This window comes from Hibiscus syriacus, unplaced genomic scaffold (genome assembly GCF_006381635.1).
Source record: "Hibiscus syriacus cultivar Baekdansim isolate YM2019G1 unplaced genomic scaffold, ASM638163v2 tig00110549_pilon, whole genome shotgun sequence".
In the NCBI taxonomy this organism is placed as follows: domain Eukaryota; kingdom Viridiplantae; phylum Streptophyta; class Magnoliopsida; order Malvales; family Malvaceae; genus Hibiscus; species Hibiscus syriacus.
Genome location: NW_024062776.1, coordinates 326,256 through 347,985, shown reverse-complemented (window position 1 = coordinate 347,985; position 21,730 = coordinate 326,256). Strand labels below are relative to the sequence as shown.

Below are 21,730 nucleotides of genomic sequence, written 5' to 3'. Positions count from 1 at the left end.
TGTCCGAAGGTGTGTGGTGTTGGGTGGAAGGGCATGTTCTTCCACATGGGACCGGAGCTTCCCTCTGGCTCTCGTTGCCGTTATCCGCTAACTTGTCGTTTCCGTTATAATTTGGTTAGAATGCTGATTTGGCCCTTTATCATATTAAATTATGAAATTTAAGCCTTTTATTTAAAAATGGAGATAATTTGGTTTTGTAAATTCAGATTAATAAATTAATATCATTAATCTAATATGATAGACACTAACTACAGACTAAGTTAATTGAGATTATGATTAATAACGTAAAGGTAGAGATTACTTGAGATAATGCTTAATAGCAACATTTGAAGGAGTGTTTTTTAATAATAAATTGGTAAAAAGATATCAGAGTCCCTATGCTTTTAAAAAAATAAGGTAGTCCTTGTATTTTTTTTCGTTTGACCGTTATGTGTTGAGTGGAAATTCAATATGCTGACGTGACAATCCACTGTGTTGATGTGGTAGTCCAATGGTTGATAATATGGTAGATGGGCTAAATTGATAACTCAAACATGAAGATGAATTGTCACGTCAGTACCGTGGATCGTCATGTCAATACTGTGAATTGCCACATCAGCGCCGTAATACTCAAACGACAAAAAATGTGGTCAAAGAACCACATTAGAATTATTTCTGAGTTAGAAAATCATTGAAGAAAAATAATACAATATTATTTTAATAATATTTATCTTTATTGAGTAGATTATGAAAGCAATCGAATCTAATATAATTATAGAATATCGAAATATCTAAATAAAAAATCTAAAATATCCGCTAAACTGATTAATTAGCTATTTACTCCTATAAAACAGCATTCTTGGCATTGTGACTTCTAGTCTATCGCACTTTACTCTCCTATAAGCTTTTAATTCAGCATTGAATTTTTTTTATATGAATCCGGCGGAGCAGACAACAATTACCGATGGCGAAGCCACGGATTCTTCTTCTAGCGACAAAGCCGAACGCTGGTGAGCGAAGAGGCACGTAAACGAAAGCAGGCAGGATCAAGATTGTTCCGTTCAATCTCACCAAGCAAACAAAGAAGCAACAAAAATGTTTGTCCAATGGTGTCAAGTACCGCGGTGTTCGAGAAAGGCCGTGGGGAAGATGGGCGGCTGTGATCAGAGACCCGAGTAGCCGAACCAGGTTCTGGCTCAAACCTTCGACACGGCCGAAGAAGCCGCCTTGGTCTATGACAGATCCGCGATTCGAATCGAAGAGGCCGACGCTCTTACAAACTTCGTAAACCCTCCTTCGATGCTGGATATCGAAATGGAAATGATTTCGGGTAAACTCTGGCCAAGAATCTCTTGCAAACTATGAGTATAAGTTTAGTACTTAAACTATCAGTTTTAGTATTTAAATTTTTAGTTTTTTTTAAAATCATATTTAACGTTTTAACCGTTAAAAACTTAACATGTTTAGTATTAAATTATAAATTTAGTCCATTTAATACATAAACTTTCAAAAAATATTCAAAATTAACGTTAAGTTTTAACGGAATACTAAAATAAAACAAAACAAAACATTATGTATGATTCTTAAAAAAATAAAAGTTTAAGCAATAAATAAATCGAAACTGATAGTTTAAGTACATAATATGTAGTTTATCATTGTCTAAATAGGTCGAATTGTGTTGATGGTATTATTTTATTTTATGCGTAGTGGATAAAATATTAGATTCTTTAAATAAAATTAAGAATTTGAATTTTGATATTTATGGAATAAATAAAGTGAATTTAGACAATAGACCACTAAAAGAATTAACTTAAATTAATTGATTAATAATCCTATACGTTATTAAAGAAAAAACGTTTTACTTCACACATAACAAGGTTGATTTTGAACAGTTCGAGAGAGATGTATGGCATGTTTTGTTGAGTCTTGATCCCATTAAGATCGACTTGGTCGGATCCATAGATTCTATGCATCTGATATTGTCTCGTCCACGGCGGTGCGGCGCTTAGTATATGGTAAAATAAGACATTATCGTTTCGTTATTTTAAATAATAAAACCGATAAAAAATGACCGAAAATATAATTTTTTTTGACCGATTCTAATTACCTGTATAGGTAAACTCAATAAAAAAAAATCAGATCAAAAAATTATATTTTCGGTAAAACGCTATCTAAAACATTATTTTTTTCTACCGCATTTACCTATATAGATAATTACAACCGGTCAAAATAATAATGTTTTCAATCATTTTTTACCGATTTTGTTATTTAAAATAATAAAAAATCCGGTAGCGTCTTTTTTTAGCCGTATACTAAGACGCCGCAAGTGAGCGTTTCCCCATCGACAGGTCTTGAAGACCATATAAATCTTAGGAAAAGCAATACTTAACTAAATTCCCATTTTTTGATAGTGTACAGTAGTAAAAAATTTTCAAAATTCTAATTTAGTTTTTTTTAAATGTCTAGTTTGAATAATAATATCGTTGACTATTTCGATTATAATGTTAGTGTGATTTACAGACCGCCTACCAAGAATGACAGTGGTGGGATTCGAGTTTGACGTTACAAGCTCAAGTCCTTAAATCTCAACCACTTATACCAGCACTGGTGATTTTTCGATGCATTTTAGATAATATGAAACTAGTTTATTGGACTTTAAGGGTCTATACATTTCACCCAAATCAACATGAATCTAATTAGATCCGATATAATCATCTAATATCCGATCTCGAATGCAAAGAAAAGAAATTATTGAACTTATCACAAGTTGGAAGCAAAGGAGTCAAGTAGAAGAAGAAACAAATGCAAACCATCCATCAAAAACAAGTTGATAGAGTTATCCGCATGGCAATTTCCATTGCAAACCTGACAGCAAATGCATCTCTCACTTCCTAACCTAAAGAATTACCTTAGAAGGTGTCTAGTGGGTGGATGAGATATGTGAGCATCAATGCCACAAGCATCTGCACATAAGCAATCCCTTGGTCAATTGACGTCCCTGCTCAATGTCAACCAAATCTAACAATATATAACTTCATTTTAATTTACACAATATATACTAACAATAAAAACACCAACAGATTTAGCCCACAACGACACAACTGAGAAGACATAATGGAAGCAAATAAGAGAGATCTAAAGACACAAAAAGAGGCTGTGAATAAGGAGTTACCATCACTGGTAGGAGGAACTGGTGCGAAGATTGGGCCTCCGCATAAGTTGAAACAATGGCAAAAGTAAGTGCCGAAACAGCCACTACACCCGTTAAAGCTCCGGAAGTTATCCCTGTCTTTTCCCTCGACAAATCAGTCCATAAATTACTAGCCGGCGGCCAATAAGAGATGCAAGAAACCCCCCAGAACCACAATAAGAGTTTGGAGAGAAATGGTTGAGAGATGAAGTTAGATTTAAATAAAGAGGTTGAGGCTATTATGGATTGAATAAGTTCTACTGTGAGCAGTATGATTGAGGGCCTATAAATAAGTTGTTGTTCAACCTTTTTTCTTTTAAGATTATTTTGTTGAAGTGTTGATTATCATATAAGGATTTCTTTTTCAGTATTTCTGTTTGGACAAACATATGGATGGGGACCATTAAAGCATATTGAGCACAAATGAGAGCACATGCTATGCTGTTCACAGCACATGATTCGATTATAACAGTACTACTAGAATGGTATTTTTCCTGGGTCAAACGATTTAACTGCCTAGAATCAAAAACTCATAAGAACACCAAAATACTGGAATGTATGAAATGGTCATTAAACTTTATCAAAATTATACACTCATTATAAAGTTACAATGACCATTTTGTTATAGTTCGATAAATTTAATGATAATTTTATAACTTTTGAAAATTCAACGACTAAAACAATTGTTTGAGCATTCAATTTATCGAACTATTAAAATGATCATTAAATTTATCAAACTTTTACACTTTTTATAATATTGCAGTGAGCATTTTGCAAAGTTCAATAATTTAATAATTATTTTGTAGCTTTTAAAAGTTCAGTGTTCGAACCATCATTTGAGGATAGTTCAAGAACCCTTATATACTTTACCCAAAAAAGAATATCTAAATTTTCCAGTTCACTGAAATTGAAACTGTTGGTATTCATAATTGATTTCCCACTTCTAATAACTATTCATTCAATGCAACCAATCAAACAACTTTGCAAAGTTCATAATTTATAATTATTTTGTAGCTTTTAAAAGTTCAGTGTTCGAACCATCATTTGAGGATAGTTCAAGAACCCTTATATACTTTACCCAAAAAAGAATATCTAAATTTTCTAGTTCACTGAAATTGAAACTGTTGGTATTCAATAATTGATTTCCCACTTCTAATAAGCTATTCAATTTCAATGCAACCAATCAAACAACATTCATTTAATGCCTACCTTCTAGTGAATTCCCTGGCAGCCACCGGTAAATGAATTATCAGAAGCTGAAATACAAAAACAATATTAGCCCGAGATTCCGGTTGAATTTTGGAAAGGCAATGACAGGGTTCTCACCGTGTTATCCCTGTCATTTCTTTGTCAACCTCTTCCTGCCGACCGTCAATATCTCTTCATAGAAGGAGAGAAGGCTACCTCATAAGAAGAAAGCAATAATCTTCATTTGAAATAAATGTTTAACAAACAATTCTTTGTATTGGAAAAAGATCATTTGACCTTTGTTACAACTAATCCCTATCAGTGCCATATGGTTCAGCTTTAAAACATCTTATCAAATGCCTACGGGATGAATTTCACTTTGTAATAAATGAAATATTAACAAATTAATTTCCTTTTGTAGGAGAATTGCAAAAGAATTACATACTTCAGAACAAAGATGCTGATCATCATGAATCTGTTTTACGGTCAACAGGAACATTGACAAGGCTCTCCGGATCTGAACTAATTGTCGGCGCCACGCCGACAAGCATAGTCGGAGGGGCAAAGTACATATGTAGTGACATCATGCAAATAATGATTCCCAAGAAAAGCTGCAAGAATGTCATGAACAAAAATAAATAAATCCAATGTTAGACAATTGCAAAACCAAACTGGCTGCACAACTGCCTATGGAGCTGCGGGTAAGATTCTTTACGTATCGGGAGCTATGTAAAATTATTAAAACAAAAAGTATTGACTAATTCGTGTGGGCACGCTTGACAGAGAGAACATTTAAATATTTTTCAGTAACCATGAAAATCAAAGCCCAACGGAACATAAATTTAAGGCCCACATCAAGATTGGAACACTATGAGATGACTATCCAGCTCAGTTGGTAGAGCACAAGGTTCTTAACCTTGAAGTCGTGGGATCGAGTCCCACGGAAGGCATTTCATAATTCGGGAAGCTGCTCTCAACCTGGTATTGGGGGCAGCCTACTATCTTACCTCCCCTTACCCCATTATATATGGGAACAAGGGACAGCCATTTTTTTTTATCAAGATTGGAACACTATGCTAAAATAACACACCTAGACATAAAAACAAAGGCTGGGTATCTTGTTCAGAACACAGCAAGGAAGCTTACCTGAAGCGTTGGCTTGAAACTGAAGAGGAACACAGATAGAACCATCGTCAATAGCATAGCCATCGATGTGGAATACACCTAAAAGAATAAGCAAAAAACAAATAGTTGTTAAAGAAATCGGGGGCCAAAAAGATGAGTTCACCATCCAAATTTCAATAAATTATTAAGTAGTTAAGAAAAAATTAGAAACATAAAATCTATTGAGAAATCCCCAAGTTCAAAGATAAAAAAAAAAACACAAGATCTGTGATGAAATGACAATCACCCCATGCACACATAACCACAAGCAGAATCAAAAATAATCAAAAAGAAGGTACCTTGACTATATTGTCAGCATATTTCATTAACCACGAAACCAACAGCCCAGTAGAACCTAGATTCAGCACAACCATCCAAGTTGTGATGCTGTACCCATTAAACAGCCGTTGCCACCAAGGTCCTTTCTCAAATCCACCCCTAAAATCATCCATTACCAGTCGTGCCATATTGAAGATTGCACCAAACCTGGAAGATGAATGTCAAATCATAATAAATCAACCAATGACCATACCAATCACGTTAAATGGCTTGGACTTTGTATTATTTTGATTTTGAATCTGTGACCATATAATCACAAAAACAAAATAGGTAAAAATTCTGTACAACTGTATATTCTGTGCAACTAACATGGCAAAACATATTGAAAAAACAAAAAGGGAACCTACGTGTACAACTGTATATTCTGCCAGTATAAGCTGTCGTTGTTCTTCTTCATCAGGAACTCTGTATAAACACCAGCCAATGCTGAAAGACAAGCTGACAAAATTCCTAGCATGTATCCTTGAATTGGTGCTGAGAAGAGGGAGTCACATGAAGCCTCTCCACATCCTTTGACCTTGATAAGATGGATAATTTAAACTATATAGTTCACTGAATTGTTAACAGAAAAGAGTTTCCACCAAGAGAAAACAAGCAGATTTAAAAAATTCTAGGAGATAGACAGCTTCAAGAGCATAAGCATATGTGATTGGTCCTAACGAGATACAACAGCTTCCTATAAAGAAATATTGCAGTCCTAACTAGTCTTTGCTAACCTTCCGCTTTTCTTTCCTATCCGATAGCTTTCGGAATGCAACAAAATTTCCACAGCATTTTATTCACTTTACTAGTTGCAAAGAAGATTATCATGTTAACTAGTTCTTCCAACTTATTTCGTATGTGATTTCTCTATCTTTATTCCCAATCTAGCAACCCATTGACTGATTTCTCTCATGGGATTCAAGTTTTGAGAGACTAACTTTTTAACAGTCAACAAATATTGTTCTGGCATCTAAGTGTTACTAATTTTCTTGCACAATAACTGTCTGTGACATATTAACCAGCCATAAACTTTTCTTGCATCACAAATCGGTGTAGCACAAATCATAATAAAAAAAACATAAATGGTTTAGTTAGGAATGCGGAGTACCTGACTAGTGGTAGTTCCAACAGCCAATAGAATGATAGCCATCCACTGCAGATTAGAGAGCTTCTTCTTAAGAAACAGCCTAAATCAATAAACAACAGCAACTACTAATTCATGAAAGCAACATCGACGACAAATCCAGTAACACACAAACAAAAAGAGAGCTCAAAATTCAAACACATAAATCAAGAGTAGCACACCTGAACAAAATTCCAGTAGTGACAATCTTCAAATTGCCCATTATCTGATACGTCGATGTGTCGACGTACATAAGAGTTGCAAATTGGACATTGTTATGGACTAAGTAAATGACGGACGGAATGGGGAACAATCTAACGGTCTTCCAATCCGTTGTCATTTTCGGCGGAGGCGATTTCTTACGCTCACTCCATAAAAAACTTGATACTATAAGCTGCAACAACAAAAAAAACTCTATAAAAATTAACATTCCATTTTTAGATCTAAATTAAGAAAGTTCACTGGAAATGATAAAATACCTTAAAAACCTCAGCAAGGAAAGGGATGGTGGCGTAGTCGTATTTATACTTGCCATTGGTTTGCGATAAAGTTGTTAAGATCCCCTGCAAAAACATAAGAAATAATACATATCTAATCAAATTTTAGGGTTTGAGGTAAATTTAAAAACTGACCTGAGAACTGGTGAGGACGGTGAGAAGAGAAGCCACTAAGCACCACTTCATTTTCACTTCCTCCGAACCGCGAGAGTGTAAGCAGCAGAACCACTGTCAGCTAGTTCAAGAGGGCGACGGTTACAGAGACGGCGCCGTTCGATGTACAAGCCGGAAACGTCGTCGGATTAGCCTAACACTGTTTTAATTCACATTATCGAAAACGACAAAAACGAATCGTTTTGGATCCCATACCCGATCGAAGCCCGGGAAAATTGCTTTTCTTGGTTGGGCAATTATGCCCCCCTTCGGCCCCTTTTCGTTTCGCATAACAATTCAATTATTGTGGTTAATGTATTAATTTACTTGTAATTGTCTAATTATGATCTTAGTCCATGTTTTCATAAGTTTAGTCTATCTATTTATAACAAAATTAATTTAAAATTAATTTAATCTAGGGTAAAGTACATAAATAGTCCCCTGATTATATGGTATTATTTTATTACGTTCATCGGCTATTAAAAATGATAAAATGATCCTCTAACTATATAGTGTTGCTTTGTTAAGTCATTCGACTATTAAAAGTTATAAAATGGTCACTCGACTATTTATTATATTCTAAACTCATCATTTTCCGTAAAAAAATTGACGATTGTCTAAGTTGGACGTTAACACGATGATTGTGGTATGATATTCGTTTGAGATTCTAAGCTCAAATTTTATAATATCACAGTCAATAAGTTAATGTTCAACTCATTATACCGTCATTTTTTAACGAAGAATGACGATTTTAGAACATAATTAATAGTCATGTGACCATTTTATAACTTTTAATGGTCAATAAACTCAACAAATTAACACTATAGTCGGATAATAAGTTTGTAACTTTTAATAATAAAGTGACTTAATAAAATAATACCTTATAGTTAGGAGACTATTTGTATACATTACCCTTAAATCTAATTATACGATTTAATTCAATATAAATTTTCGGTTTACAATTAAAATTTAATTTTATTCAAACATCTAATTTCATAATTATTTTAATATTTTAAAAATATTCAAGTTAATTAAATGATATTTGATATATTTTATCATTATTTTAAATGGGTTTTTGAAGTTTGTATTCCATGTAGTCTATGTGCAGGTCTATGTCTATGACTATAAAGCTAGCCTTCTTTGACCAAAATATCTCTCTTTATAGAATTAAATAATCTTACTTGTTCCTTCAAACTTCGTACAGTAATTTCGAATAGGATAAATCTCGTATTTAATATATAAATTATTAGTTTGGGTCCGTTTCAATGCTTAAATTTTAAAATTTTCATAATCACATTTAAAGCTTAATTTTTCATAAACACAACAAAGTTAAGTTTTGAAAATAAATAAAAATTTGGGTATTAAAATAGACTAAAGCTGATAGTTTATGCATTACGTATTAATTTTAATGATAAATACTAAAATAAAATAAAATTTTAATGTTAAATATAATTTTAACAAAATTAAAAGTTTAGATATTAAAACGGAACAAAACACATAATTTACCTTTAAGAATGATCTCCGGCAATAATATTACCGATAATGGAATTATTGCAGCAGATCAGGGCGTCACACTTCAGTCCAATTTAAATGAACAAATCTTAAACTTCAAGTGTAAGAATTTGGTACGGAATAGTCTCTGCAGTACAGACCACTTATCAGTTGATCTATTATTTGTTACGTTAAAATAAAAGTAATCCTGTTTTGTTTTATTTTAGTTTAGCACATGTTTGATTTTTTAAGTGTAAAGACACAAGACAGCGATCATGCATTGGACGCCTGTCGGATTTTTTCCTTACTTTTTTATTGTTTGCATTGTACTATTGTTATTATACGTTATTTTTTTTTCTGGTTCTCAAGGCTTCGTTTTTACTAATTTAGATCGATTTGGGTTGTATACCTGATTCTGATGAGTGATTTTACCAGCGATAATTTTTTACATTCACAAAAGTTCGAACTCGATACCTACTTAAATTATACGTTAATCTTTGATCCTTTAATCATTTATATAACCTAGTGTAACAATATTCGATTTTGTGTGTTTAAAAGAATAATGTTATTATACTTTGATTTTAAAGTAAGTCAAAAAAAATATGTTAGATTTGTTGAATTTATAATATTTTTCGATAAATCTGACATCAAATTCACACCAAAAAAGTAACAATAAATGAATTAAACTTTTAATGGATCAAATTAGTATTCCATTTAAAGTTTAAGGGTCGACGATGGGTTATCTTGATTGAATTCAGGGGTTAAATTAATCTTTTATATAAAGTTTAGCGATTAAAAATGATATTCTATCTAAAGTTGAGAGTTCATATTAGTATTCTATCAAATTTTTAGGGGTCAATTTAGTATTCCATTTAAAGTTTAAGAGTCAACTTTAACTCCTTTTACTAACATGTTACATCGTCAAATTAATGAAAATTAACGATTAGGTGATAAAAAATTAAAATTTGATAATGTAAGTGATTGAAACATATTTTTTTTCAAATCAATGATCAAAGATTAACAAAACTAAAATAAGAGTAATCATTTTTATAATTAACCCAAAATATATGTATACCTAAATGTTATATAGATCACATGAGATGAGTAGGTGAAACTTTAAAATAGTTTTCAATAATCAATTAACTTATTCCATTTGGTATTTAAGTTTGTTATAAGTATAATATTTTATATTTTAATTCAATTTAGTATTTATATTTATCAATTATTGTATGTTTAGTATCTAAATTTATCGTGTTTGAGAATGTATTACATATGCAAATGCACAAACCGAATTACCTCGGTAGTTAAAGGGATGATTGTTATTCTTTGAGATATCGGGTTCAGGCATCAACGACTACAACAAGGGTGATTGAGCGTTCATTGTCAAATGTTTAAGAGTATTTAAAAGAAATATTACTTTCTAATTACCTAAATATAGAATACATAAACATGAAAAAAAATACATAAATACCTACTATTAATTTAAAAAATATCAATTTTAAATTTGTATTTTATTTTATATATTTATATGTAGAGACAATAAATTGCTATACTTCCTATAATAGAGATACCTGGAAAGAACATTCACCTAAATATATATCACTAGAAAATTAATACATATTATTTATTTATTTTTAGGATAAAGTACACAAATGTCCCTCAATTATAGGATATTATTTTATTAAGTTTCTCAATTATTAAAAGTTACAAAATGGTCATCCGACTATATAATGTTGTTTTAATAAGTCATTTGATTATTAAAAGTTATAAAATGGTCACCCGACTATTCATTATATTTCAAACTCGTCCTTATTCATTAAAAATTGATAGTTGTTTAAGCTGGACGTTAACATGTGATATGATAGTCGTTTGAGATTTTGGGATCATATTTTATCATACCACAATCAGCAAATTAACATTTAGCTCAAAATATCGTCAATTTTTTAACAAGAAAATGATAAATTTGGAATATAATGAATAGTCGTATGGTCATTTTGTAACTTTTAATAGTCGAGGGACTCAAGAAAGCAACACTCTATAGTTATAGTATCATTTTATAACTTTTAATAGTTGAGAGACTTAATAAATTAGTACCATATAGTTGGGGGACCATTTGTGTGCTTTATCCTTATTTTTATTGTGGCTTAGATTTATTGGATTTCAATCCCTAGACCCTCATAATTTCCATAATCATAACGACTAATTATATTTAACAAATTTTGATGTCAGGGCTTCGGAAAACAACTAGAGAAACCTGGTCTGAAAAAATCTTTTATCAGTTCTGACCAAAAAGAAGCTTTCATCATTGCATTTCATTGACCAAATAAACAACTGCAATGAGAAACGTGGTACGTTGATGTATGATACAAGTATATATGAATAGTCCCGTAAACGAATCGAATGAACATGAACGAGATATATTTGTGTTCGTTAGTTTAACTTTAATCGAAAAAACGAACGAATACGAACAACTAAACAAATGGAATTTCTCATATGTGTTCGTTCATTAAGAAATTTAACTTGTTCGTGTTCGTTCATTTAAATGATAAATGAACACAAATGAACGAACGAAACATAAAAGTAATTGAGTTTACATTTGAGAAGAGTTTTTTTATTTTCAAATAATTTTAGGATTTATATTTTCTTTAATTGATTTGAGTACTTTTGATTCGGGGGTTTAAAATTAATCGAGTTTAAAAATATTAATGATTTAAGGGTAAAATTTATTTAGTCTCCATATTTTAAATGGGTCTGGAGACATAAACGAAATGAACATAATTGAAAGAACATAAGTGAATTATTATCGAACATTCAAGAACGTAGATGAACGAACGAGCATTTTGTTCATGTTCGTTCATTTAATTAAACGAATATAAAATTTTGTTCATATTCATTCGTTTAATAAATAAACGAACATAAATGAATTTTCCACCGAACGATATGTTGAAATTTTGGTTTGTTTACAAACCTAGATACGAATGATAATCATTTCAAATATTTTAATTATCAACTTTAAAAGCATTTTATAGAAGTTCATAATTTTATGGATTGTTAGGATAATAAATATTCACAAATTGCGTTTTAGTTTTGCTATATATTATATTTAAAGTTTTAGAGTATATATTTTAGAATTAAGGTTAAGATTTAGAGGTAAGATATTTAAATTAGAGTCATTTTAATAATATATGATAATTTTAAATTTTACTTATAAATAAATTATTTTTAAGGCAAATACATGAAACAACAAGCCTAAATTTATTATGTTTGTATTTATATATATATATATATATATAGTAAAAAATGTTATCATGTATTGGTTAAAATAATAAAACTAAAGTATTATGGGTGATTACTCGATTGAGTCAAAAGGTTTTAATTAGACGAGTTGACGAGTCATATTTTAAGAATTAGTTTTTCATTGATATATGTGGTGATAGAAGAATATGTTATTAAAAGATGATAAAAATAGACTTTAAATGAATGAGAAATTAAAGACGGATATTCAATAGAGTCGAGTTCATAAATTATACTTTATTAATCAAGTTTTATTTAATTTTTTTTAAATCAAATTTTCAAAGCATTAATATTGAGCAATAAAAGAAGAAACCGTTGATAATGTATTAAGCATTTTGAAGTTGAGGAGTTGATTTATAATCTGGAATATTGAGAAAAACCAATGTAGCCCTCATATTATTTTTTCTCTCAATGTGATCCTCAAACTCATAAAATTAATCTAATGTAGCCCTCGAAGTCAAAATAAATCCAATATAGCCTTCGAAGTTAGAAAATAAACCTAATGCCCTTTGACCATTACAATACTGATGTGACAATTCACGATGCTAACACGATAGCCTAGGGTGACAGATTAACGTGATGATGACATAACAAATTAACTAAATTGGTAACTCAGACATGACAGATGGACGACTACATAAACTCCGTGGATCTTCATATCAACACCATGAACTGGCACGACAATCTTTAACAGTCAGAGGTAAAATGATGATCAAAATGTCACATTAGAAGAAGAAAATAATATGAGGACTACATTGATTTCTCAAAAAAAAAAAAATGTGGACCTATAATTTTTTACCGAATTAATATTAAGTCTATTACAAAAAGTAAAAATAGTAGGTGATTAAACAGTTTGTGTTGATGTCAGTCAGAGTCACTGAGTCAGATAAAGGAGAGATTTTTGTAAAATTTTCCACCGAGGCAGAGGCACTTTCACTTCTTTTAACAACGGCCAAAACCCTGCTTTATTCCTCATACGTCCCAAATGAGAAAGGGAAAGACCTTAAAGAAAGCACAATATTCGACCCGGGAAAAAAGTAGCGGGTTCCACCGAAGAGTCCAAACGCTGACGTTCCAGTCCTTAATCATCACGTTTTATGAGATGTTCTTCCTCCATTTTCCATTCTTACTTTGAAAAACGATCATGTGATCTCGGTTTCTTTGTCTGTCCTTTTCCTCCTCCCCATTGCTTCTTTAAAAAACCCATATTTCTTCACAAAACACAAACTATTCTCTTTCTACTGGTGTTTTCTGAGTGTTCACGCCAACTCTGGGTTACTTCATTGTTTTAAAGTTGTTAACTTTCTTTTGTTCTGTTTGGTCTCTGAGAAACCTAAGAGAACGAGCGAGGAACTTGTTCGAAAGCAAAGAAAAAAAGACAACCCTCTATCCAGCTTATTACTTTATTGCTCCCCTTTTTGCTCTCTTGTTCTTTTAGTTGTTTGATGGTGATGGTTGTTGGAGGAGTAATGGCAGATTTCTAAGCTCGTTAAAAATAAAGATCTTGGAAGGATACTAATTTGTTTCTGGCGTAACGTCGTTTTCTTGTTCGTCGGTACTCGGTAGGGCGTTGAACGACTCGAAGAAAAAATGGCTGAGTCAAACAAAGTAAGGTTGGTTCGGTGTCCAAAGTGCGAAAACCTTCTCCCGGAGCTTGCTGATTATTCTGTTTACCAGTGTGGTGGGTGCGGCGCTGTTCTTCGAGGTACTTCTTTTTCCTCATAGTTTCTTGTTTGGTTGATGAGAAAGTTGCTGAATACGATAGAAATTGATTTCGAACCGTTGATCCGTGTTAACCTTGTTCCCATAAATGTTGAAATGATTTCGAACCGTTGATCCGTGTTAACCTTGTTCCCATAAATGTTGAAATTTGAACCAACTGGTATAAATTGAATTGTTAGGTATGGATTATAGTTCCTTGTTCTGCTTTGTGAACTTATTGGTATCGATCATCCGTGAAATATGTAATGCTCCCTTATTTTAATATTGGAACGTTGTTTTTCAGCAGCGAAAATTAGGAACCGTGAAGCAGATACCTCGCCCGAGAAGTTCGAAAAAGATAGACTTGGAGGAGTTTCTAGCAGATCCCAGGTTCCCTTGGAGAAAGGAATAGTAGACTTGAGTGATGCCTCTGATGCGGATGTTAAATCAAGTGATGGCTCTTTGAGGTGTGACCAAACTGATGCGGAGAAGGAGAAGAATGTCGACTGCATCGATACACGTAGGAATGAATCTAAGGTTGCTGGTGATAAACGGCCCGTTGAGAATGCAACTAATTCCGGCAGGAATAAGGATGTTATAGTAGATTCGGTTGAAATAGAACAAAAGGATTCAAAATCCAATTTTGGATATACTGTTGGATCACAAAGGTCTGGACAGATGTCAGATTGGCTAACTGGGAAGCAAGGACAGATGCCAGGGTTGCAGAGAATTCCGAAAGCAGTCGTTGAAGGTTTGCAGTTTTCTACTTCAAATCATCCAGAAGAAGGCTCATCAGACCATCATTTGGATTCTTCTTGTGCTTATAATGATTCCCTGCAGAGTCGAACCGACCAGGATGGTTCTAATAGAATTCAGCTTGAACAAGAGCGAGCTGAGCTTCTGATGAAACTAGATGAGCTAAAAGAGAGACTTAGTCGGTCTTGCAATGTGGTTGATAAACCAAAAGAGAAGGCTACATTTGGGAGGGTTGTTTATCCAGAGTCTTATGGTGGTGCTGATTCCTTGTTCCCAAGTGGATCTTCCGGATCAAATAAGCCTTCGATGCCATTGTATGGACCTGATAAACACGCTGCAGGAGCAGGACCCTCTTATTATAGTCAGCTTCCGGAACCACTTGCTTATCCAGTCGGTCATGATACGACTCGGCATGGGTTGTATCCTCCTATGCACAATCCAAATCATATTCCTCCATATAGAGATCCTTTTGAATCCCAAATGCTTGGAAGAGCTCCTCCGCACCTGTTTCCTAGAGAATACCCGCAACAGCCGCCTCATCCATACTTTTCTGGACAGTACATGGAAAGCAATCGTGACCCATTCATGTCATATCCGCAAAGTTCAATGTTGCATCAAGCTTCTTGTTCTTGCTTTCACTGTTATGAGAAACATCGGCGAGCTGCAGCACCTGTTCCACACAGCTCATTTGGGAATAAAAGGTTCCCGGATGTGCCCTGTAATCCAATATATCACATCGAGAACCCTGGGACTTTTGGTTCTCATTTCCATAGTTCTAGGACTACGATGCCTCAACCGAGTGTGCTTCGTACACAAGCTCATGCTAGATGGCCAGGTGATATTAACTCAGATATAGGTGGTTTTGTTCAGTGTCATCCACAGAGGGTGATGGTTGCCAGTGGTGGTCGCCGTTTTCGTCCTATTGCTGGTGGCGCTCCATTTATTTTGTGTTATAATTGCTTTGAATTACTACAAATGCCCAGGAAAGTGCAGCTCAACGCGAAAACTGAAAATAAATTGCGGTGTGGTGCCTGTTCAAGTGTAATAAACTTTACTGTCACAGACAAGAAGCTTGTTCTTCATGATCATATGGAAACAAAGGGAATTTCTGGGGAGGTTGATGATATCTCTGATGAAGTGGTCATTGATAGTTCCTCGTATTTCCGTGGCCGTGCAAACCGAACTGCTGCTAACTTCTCGTCTAATGACTATGATATTTCTGGTTATGATTTTCAGTCAATGGACGGAGAACCTATCGCATCATCAACGGGCCAGGTTTTGAATTCAATCAGATCTCAAGAAATGCGAAGCTTTCATTCATCATCTCCAAGTGTCTCCGAGGATGACAACATTGCAGATGTTTTAACTGATTCAAGAGAGGAAGTGAAATCCATTCAGCAGCAGATCAAATCCACTGTGTCTCCTCCTGCAGGTTCACCACTTCAAGAGCACTTTGATTATTCTTCTGGCAATCATGCAGCCGACCGACTTGGGAAGGGAAATCGTAGTAATTGCTCTGATCAAGAGAAATTTGTGTCGAACAAGACTACCATGCGGCAAAATTCTTTAAAAGAGGCATTGTTACCTACTGAGATGGAGGTGTCATATGATGAGTACTCTAATACTGAAATCTCTCCAGATTCGGGGGAAGCAACCAGAGAATATCACTCGAAAGCAGCAAAAGGAGGTGAATCATTTTTGGTAAATATAATCAAGAAGAGTTTTAAGGATTTCTCAAGATCTAATCAAACAGAGGGATGTAGGAAAAGTAATGTTTCAGTTAACGGGCATCCTATACCTGAACGTGTGCTTAAAAATGCTGAAAAGATGACGGGACCTATTCAGCCTGGACATTACTGGTAAGCATATGTGATATACCAATTTTGTTTTTACCTGCTGTGCTACGAATCATACTAGTTTCAGTGTATATCCTGATGTTGCTTGATGCTTGCACATGCCTAAATTAGGTACGATTTTCGAGCTGGATTCTGGGGTGTTCTTGGGGGTCCTTGCCTCGGCATAATTCCAGTAAGATCAGATCATTCTTACCTTGATATTAACAGCTAAGTGTTCTGTTGTTGCTTGGTAACCGAGTTTCTCCTGCAGCCGTTTATCGAAGAATTTAACTATCCGATGCCAGAAAACTGTGCTGGTGGGACCACTGGTGTTTTCGTAAATGGAAGAGAACTCCATCAGAAAGATTTGGATTTGCTTGCTAATAGAGGGCTTCCAACTGATAGAGATAGGTCCTACATCATAGAGATATCAGGCAGAGTCTTGGACGAGGACACTGGAGAAGAGCTAGATTGCCTTGGCAAACTTGCCCCTACGTAAGAGCTAATTCTGAATACATATTCTAATTTCGGTTCGAGGCCTTATAGTCTTATACATGCTTCTGGTAGTTAATTAAATCTTGTTAACAAGTACTGATATGCTCATGAATGTGTTATGTATTAGCGGCCATAATTCTAGTGTAGTTATGTTTCTTTGAGTGTCGAATACGGAACAAGTCTAGGCCAATGAGTATTATCATTCTTACTCCATCGTCCGGTGTTCTGTAGGACGTTTGAAATCAATCACTTTAGCAAACACATAGGGGTTTTTCTTGCTTTAGTATACCCTTAAGCATTGCTGATATGGTTTTTTTTCTTAACAGAGTTGAGAAAGCGAAGCATGGTTTTGGCATGAAAGTTCCGAAGAGTGTGTAATGAATTTTGCGACAATTCCCGGAGTTATCCAGTTGATATAGCAAGTATGTTTCAGTGTGCCATCAAGCGTGGAAATAACCGTCTTGGCGAACCGGTTGGAAGGTTTGAAATCCGAACGATGTTGCTCTAGCTACTCTGGATTTATCGATGTTGGATGGCTTCTTTTGATAAACAGCGATAAGGTTTCGAATTGAATTGATATTTTCACTGATTGTTAACAGTTCACGTTCTAAATTATTGTTCTCTTTACGTGTGCAATGCAAGTAATGTAAATTTTAGTTTCCTTACTTCCAACGCATTGTTTACCGAAGGGATACTTGCCCCTCTCGCCTTCCTATATAACACCCGACCTTTCTCTTCACTTTCACCATTATCTAAACCAGAAGAAAGAGATCTTCAGTACACTGCCATGGCGAAAGCTCAAACACCCCATATAGTGATCCTGCCGAGTCCCATGATGGGTCATCTCATTCCACTGGCTGAGTTCTCCAAGCGACTCGTCCACCGACAAAACTTTAGTGTCACCTCTGTTATCCCCACCAATGGTTCTTCTGAAGCACTTCAAAAATCAACTGTAGATTCCATTCCCAACCGTGATAGTGTTTTTCTTCCTCCTGTTGACTTAAGTGACCTCCCCGGAGATGCAAAAGCCGAAACGGTGATCTCTTTAATGATCCTTCGTTCCCTTTCTTCCTTTTGGGATGTTTTGAAGTCACTGGTTTCGAAGACAAAGCTCGTAGCTTTGGTGGTCGGTCTGTTCGGGACGACGCATTCGATGTCAAGCAAGCGTAATGCAGAGGAGCCATTTTAAGTATTAGAGTTGCATATTACCAATCTCAGTCGATCTTCGTGCTTCCGCCGTAACGGTCGATTGTTTAACGGGCGGGAAATAAGCGTTAGAGCAAAACCACCGCCAATTAGAGGGCGGAAAGGGGGAGGATGCTGATAGTGGACGCTTCATGCAACCGCACATTTGGCAGCGCGGCTCTACTGCCATTCACATTTCTACCTTTCATCAAAATATCGCCAAGTTTCATAAATTCATACTGGACCACCAAAGTAATATCTGAAAATAAGGGTAGGTGTTTATGTCATCCGACATTAATGTTCTGAAATCGAAACTCTCATCTTCCACGTGAATAATTCCCTTGACCAGGCACGCTTCTTCCTCTTTGATTCTTTTGTAATCATCGATTTACTATAAAGGAACAGATCTCGCTCTGAAAACAGGGTTTCTGTTTCAAAGAACAATACAACTATGTTCCAATATTTCGGCTTATATCGTCTTGTCCGAATTATTAAACCATGACGAGTTTTCGAAGCTTTTCGTTCTCTACTCCATCTTCCATCGGTTCCGATGCGAGCGTTGTCTGATTTCTTCCGAGCTTTGCCGTCGATCACCTCCTCCGTGATACGTGCTGCATCCGGCGATGGTGAACCAAGGTACATTTCATGACTTCCCACTTTTATTAATTTCTACTCTCTTTTATTTTCTTTTCCTAAAAAGACATTGTTAATTAAAAATATAAATTTAAAAAATTAATGTGAATTGCAAAAGATTCAAGGATCAAACTGAAAAAAAACCAAGCCAAGGACCATAATGGGTATCAAGTCCCTCAAATTTTTAGAAAAATAGTTAAACCTCCTAAAATTCTTAGATAATTGAGCTTTCTATTTTCTTAAAGAAATTCTTTGATTAAATATTCAAATTATTTAAAAATTTTAAGCAAGCCTAGAACATATTAGTTTTTTATATACACGTACTCATGCTAGCTCTAAAATCAGGAGTAACCACGACATCTTCCTTGGAAGACAAAGGTAATCGTGGTGGTTCCTTGAGCAGATTTCACCATTTGAATACCTTCCTTCGAAACCCATCAATCTGCAATACAAAAACCAACCAACCAGCCGCAAATCTTTCCTTTTCCAATAATAAAAATGTCACTAATTAGCACAACATATTAACTCACATTAGTAGTAATCGGAAGTTTAAACGATGGAGTAGCCGAAAACCCATCGAAAAGCTCATTAGGAGAACTCTAGACCAGCGTTGCCGATTCTAGACTAGTGGTGGAGAAGGGGAAAAGGGGGAAAGAAACGTTAGGTACCAAACTGAAATGAAATAAACTTTAGGCACCAAACTGAAATGAATAAATTTCTTATTTTCAAAAATTATTTTTTAATATTAAAAAAATATGTTAGGTGACATTTTTAATGAGTTAACGACCAAAATTAACGGTCCGTCACAGTTTGACCCATTTTAAGTAACGAAATGAAACGTTAGACACCAAACTTAAACAAAATAAATGTTAGAAATTAAACTGAAAAAAGGAGCATAGATTAGACACATTTTGTATACTTATCCAAAAAACTTTAAAATTCGAACAATTGAATTTATAGAGCCTACGTATTTTGTTAATTAATTAAGTTTTTTAAATAAATATTAAATATTAAAATTATAATAACTGTTTAATTTATTTATTATTTAAAAGTCAAAGTATAAATATAATAATTTGGTGTTACTATTAATTTAAACTGATATATCATTGAGACCCACGTGGCACACATGCAGATGGTAAGTGACTTTAATAATTTGGGGCTTAACTAAAGCTCAAGTGCGCAACCATGAAAACACATCTTTCTTAGGGTGGGCTCGGGTTGTTCAGATAGTTTCCACGTTCTCTTTGTTATGGTCAAATGATGTGACATTTTTTTATTTTTAATATAAAGTAATTAAAAATATTAAATAAAACAAAAGATGTCTAGATGTCACCGTCGATTATTGTTGACCATCGTAGATAATTGTTGTTCGGTTTAAAATTTAATCGGTCGCTTTACCTCGACATCTGAGTCCGAATCCGACCTCCGTTTTATTTTAAGTTGTTGCAAAGTCGATGAATTTGAGATTGAAAGTGAGCAAGTTGAAACATTTTAGTCTAGATTCATAAATTTAGGGATATTTCTGGTGAAATAATCATCAGATTCAGACTCAAGAGGTTGAGATAAACTGACCCATAAAATTTGGGATCGAACGAAGACCATCAACGATGGATGGTGACCGGAATGAAAATGACATGGTAGCCGACAAAGAAAAAAATGAAGAAGAGAAGAAAAAAGGGTAAATTACACCATTCTTCCTTGAACTTTACTCTTTCTCTTATTTTACTCATCATACTTTAATCTCTCTTTTATTTTACTTATCATACTTTCAATATAGATTCGAAATGACATTGTTTTGGTGTTTATTTTAGGTTTTCAAAGACGGTTTTGATGCTTTGTGTCTCGTCATAAAGCCGTTAAATAGTTAACAACAGAGTTAACAAAATGATTTAATTTGTAAAGTTCAATGAGCATATTACAAATTGGATGAAGAAAATAGGAGAGAGAATATAAATAAGTGAGAAACTATGTAATTTACCAGCGATACCGAATTAGACCTTTTTATTTTCATCTCCATCACTCTATTATTAACTTGAATAAAACCATTATTTATCAAGATAATTCTAGATTATTTAAATTTTGAGTTTATCACGTTACTTGAAAACATGAACTATCTATTTCAAACAGCGTCGGCTCCAAGCTCGATGATTCCGAAGTGCTAGGGTTTGAGCATTTAACGGGGATTTCCAAACTTGAAAAGCAAATCAAATTCAATTTAATTTGCATTAGATTTTGGAACACAAGATATCTTAGTTTGTCGTTGGACTTGGCGTTGCATGGCAGTGAAATTCTATTAGCTTGTGGGGACTCAACGACAGGCGACGACGGCCAGTTTCAAGGACGGAGACTGTGTTCGTTTTGAAACGCCAAAGAGGATTGGAACTTTACTGTTTCCCTCCAGGTACGTGACAATAATTTATTTAAAACTAAGATATTTAAAAAAAACGAAGCTTGAGATTGTAAATGATGTTTCTTGTCGTGATAGAAGTAGTTGAAGTCTATGGCGAAAACAGAACCGAGTAGTTGAAGTCTTGTGGATTCAAACAATCAATCCACCATTGATTTCATCGATACCATTATGTCTCGTGGGAGGTGGTTCCCACAAAAAAGCATATCCAGTTGTTCTGTCAAAAGAATTACACAGCTTCACAATGTGTTTAATCGACCAACATTTCGGGCAAGTAATGAAACTAGATGCTAAACACTGTCCTTATAAGGTTTCTTT

The 21,730-nt window shown here is 34.2% G+C and overlaps 2 protein-coding genes across 3 annotated transcripts; one reads left to right on the top strand and one right to left on the bottom strand.

Moving 5' to 3' along the window:
- Nucleotides 1-4,345: 4,345 nt before the first annotated feature.
- Nucleotides 4,346-7,733, bottom strand: LOC120131172 (CMP-sialic acid transporter 1-like). The gene is made up of 10 exons (XM_039148221.1): nt 7,598-7,733; nt 7,445-7,528; nt 7,148-7,359; nt 6,951-7,029; nt 6,208-6,377; nt 5,821-6,007; nt 5,504-5,581; nt 4,803-4,968; nt 4,496-4,569; nt 4,346-4,425 (listed from the first exon to the last, which is right to left on the bottom strand). Exons 1-8 carry the CDS (start codon nt 7,646-7,648, stop codon nt 4,825-4,827), a joined length of 1,005 nt encoding a protein of 334 aa, XP_039004152.1. The 5' UTR covers nt 7,649-7,733; the 3' UTR covers nt 4,346-4,425; nt 4,496-4,569; nt 4,803-4,824.
- Nucleotides 7,734-13,552: 5,819 nt separating this feature from the next.
- On the top strand, nt 13,553-17,774 carry LOC120131188 (protein ENHANCED DISEASE RESISTANCE 4-like). Of its 2 annotated transcripts, none has more exons than XM_039148236.1 (6): nt 13,553-14,105; nt 14,409-16,534; nt 16,574-16,716; nt 16,825-16,885; nt 16,964-17,187; nt 17,514-17,774. In XM_039148236.1, the coding sequence occupies exons 1-6, from the start codon at nt 13,991-13,993 to the stop codon at nt 17,563-17,565; spliced, it is 2,721 nt and encodes a 906-aa protein (XP_039004167.1). In that variant the 5' UTR covers nt 13,553-13,990; the 3' UTR covers nt 17,566-17,774. The 2 variants fall into 2 exon arrangements, with proteins under 2 accessions (XP_039004167.1, XP_039004166.1); XM_039148235.1 differs by having other exon boundaries at nt 14,406-16,534.
- Nucleotides 17,775-21,730: the final 3,956 nt, after the last annotated feature.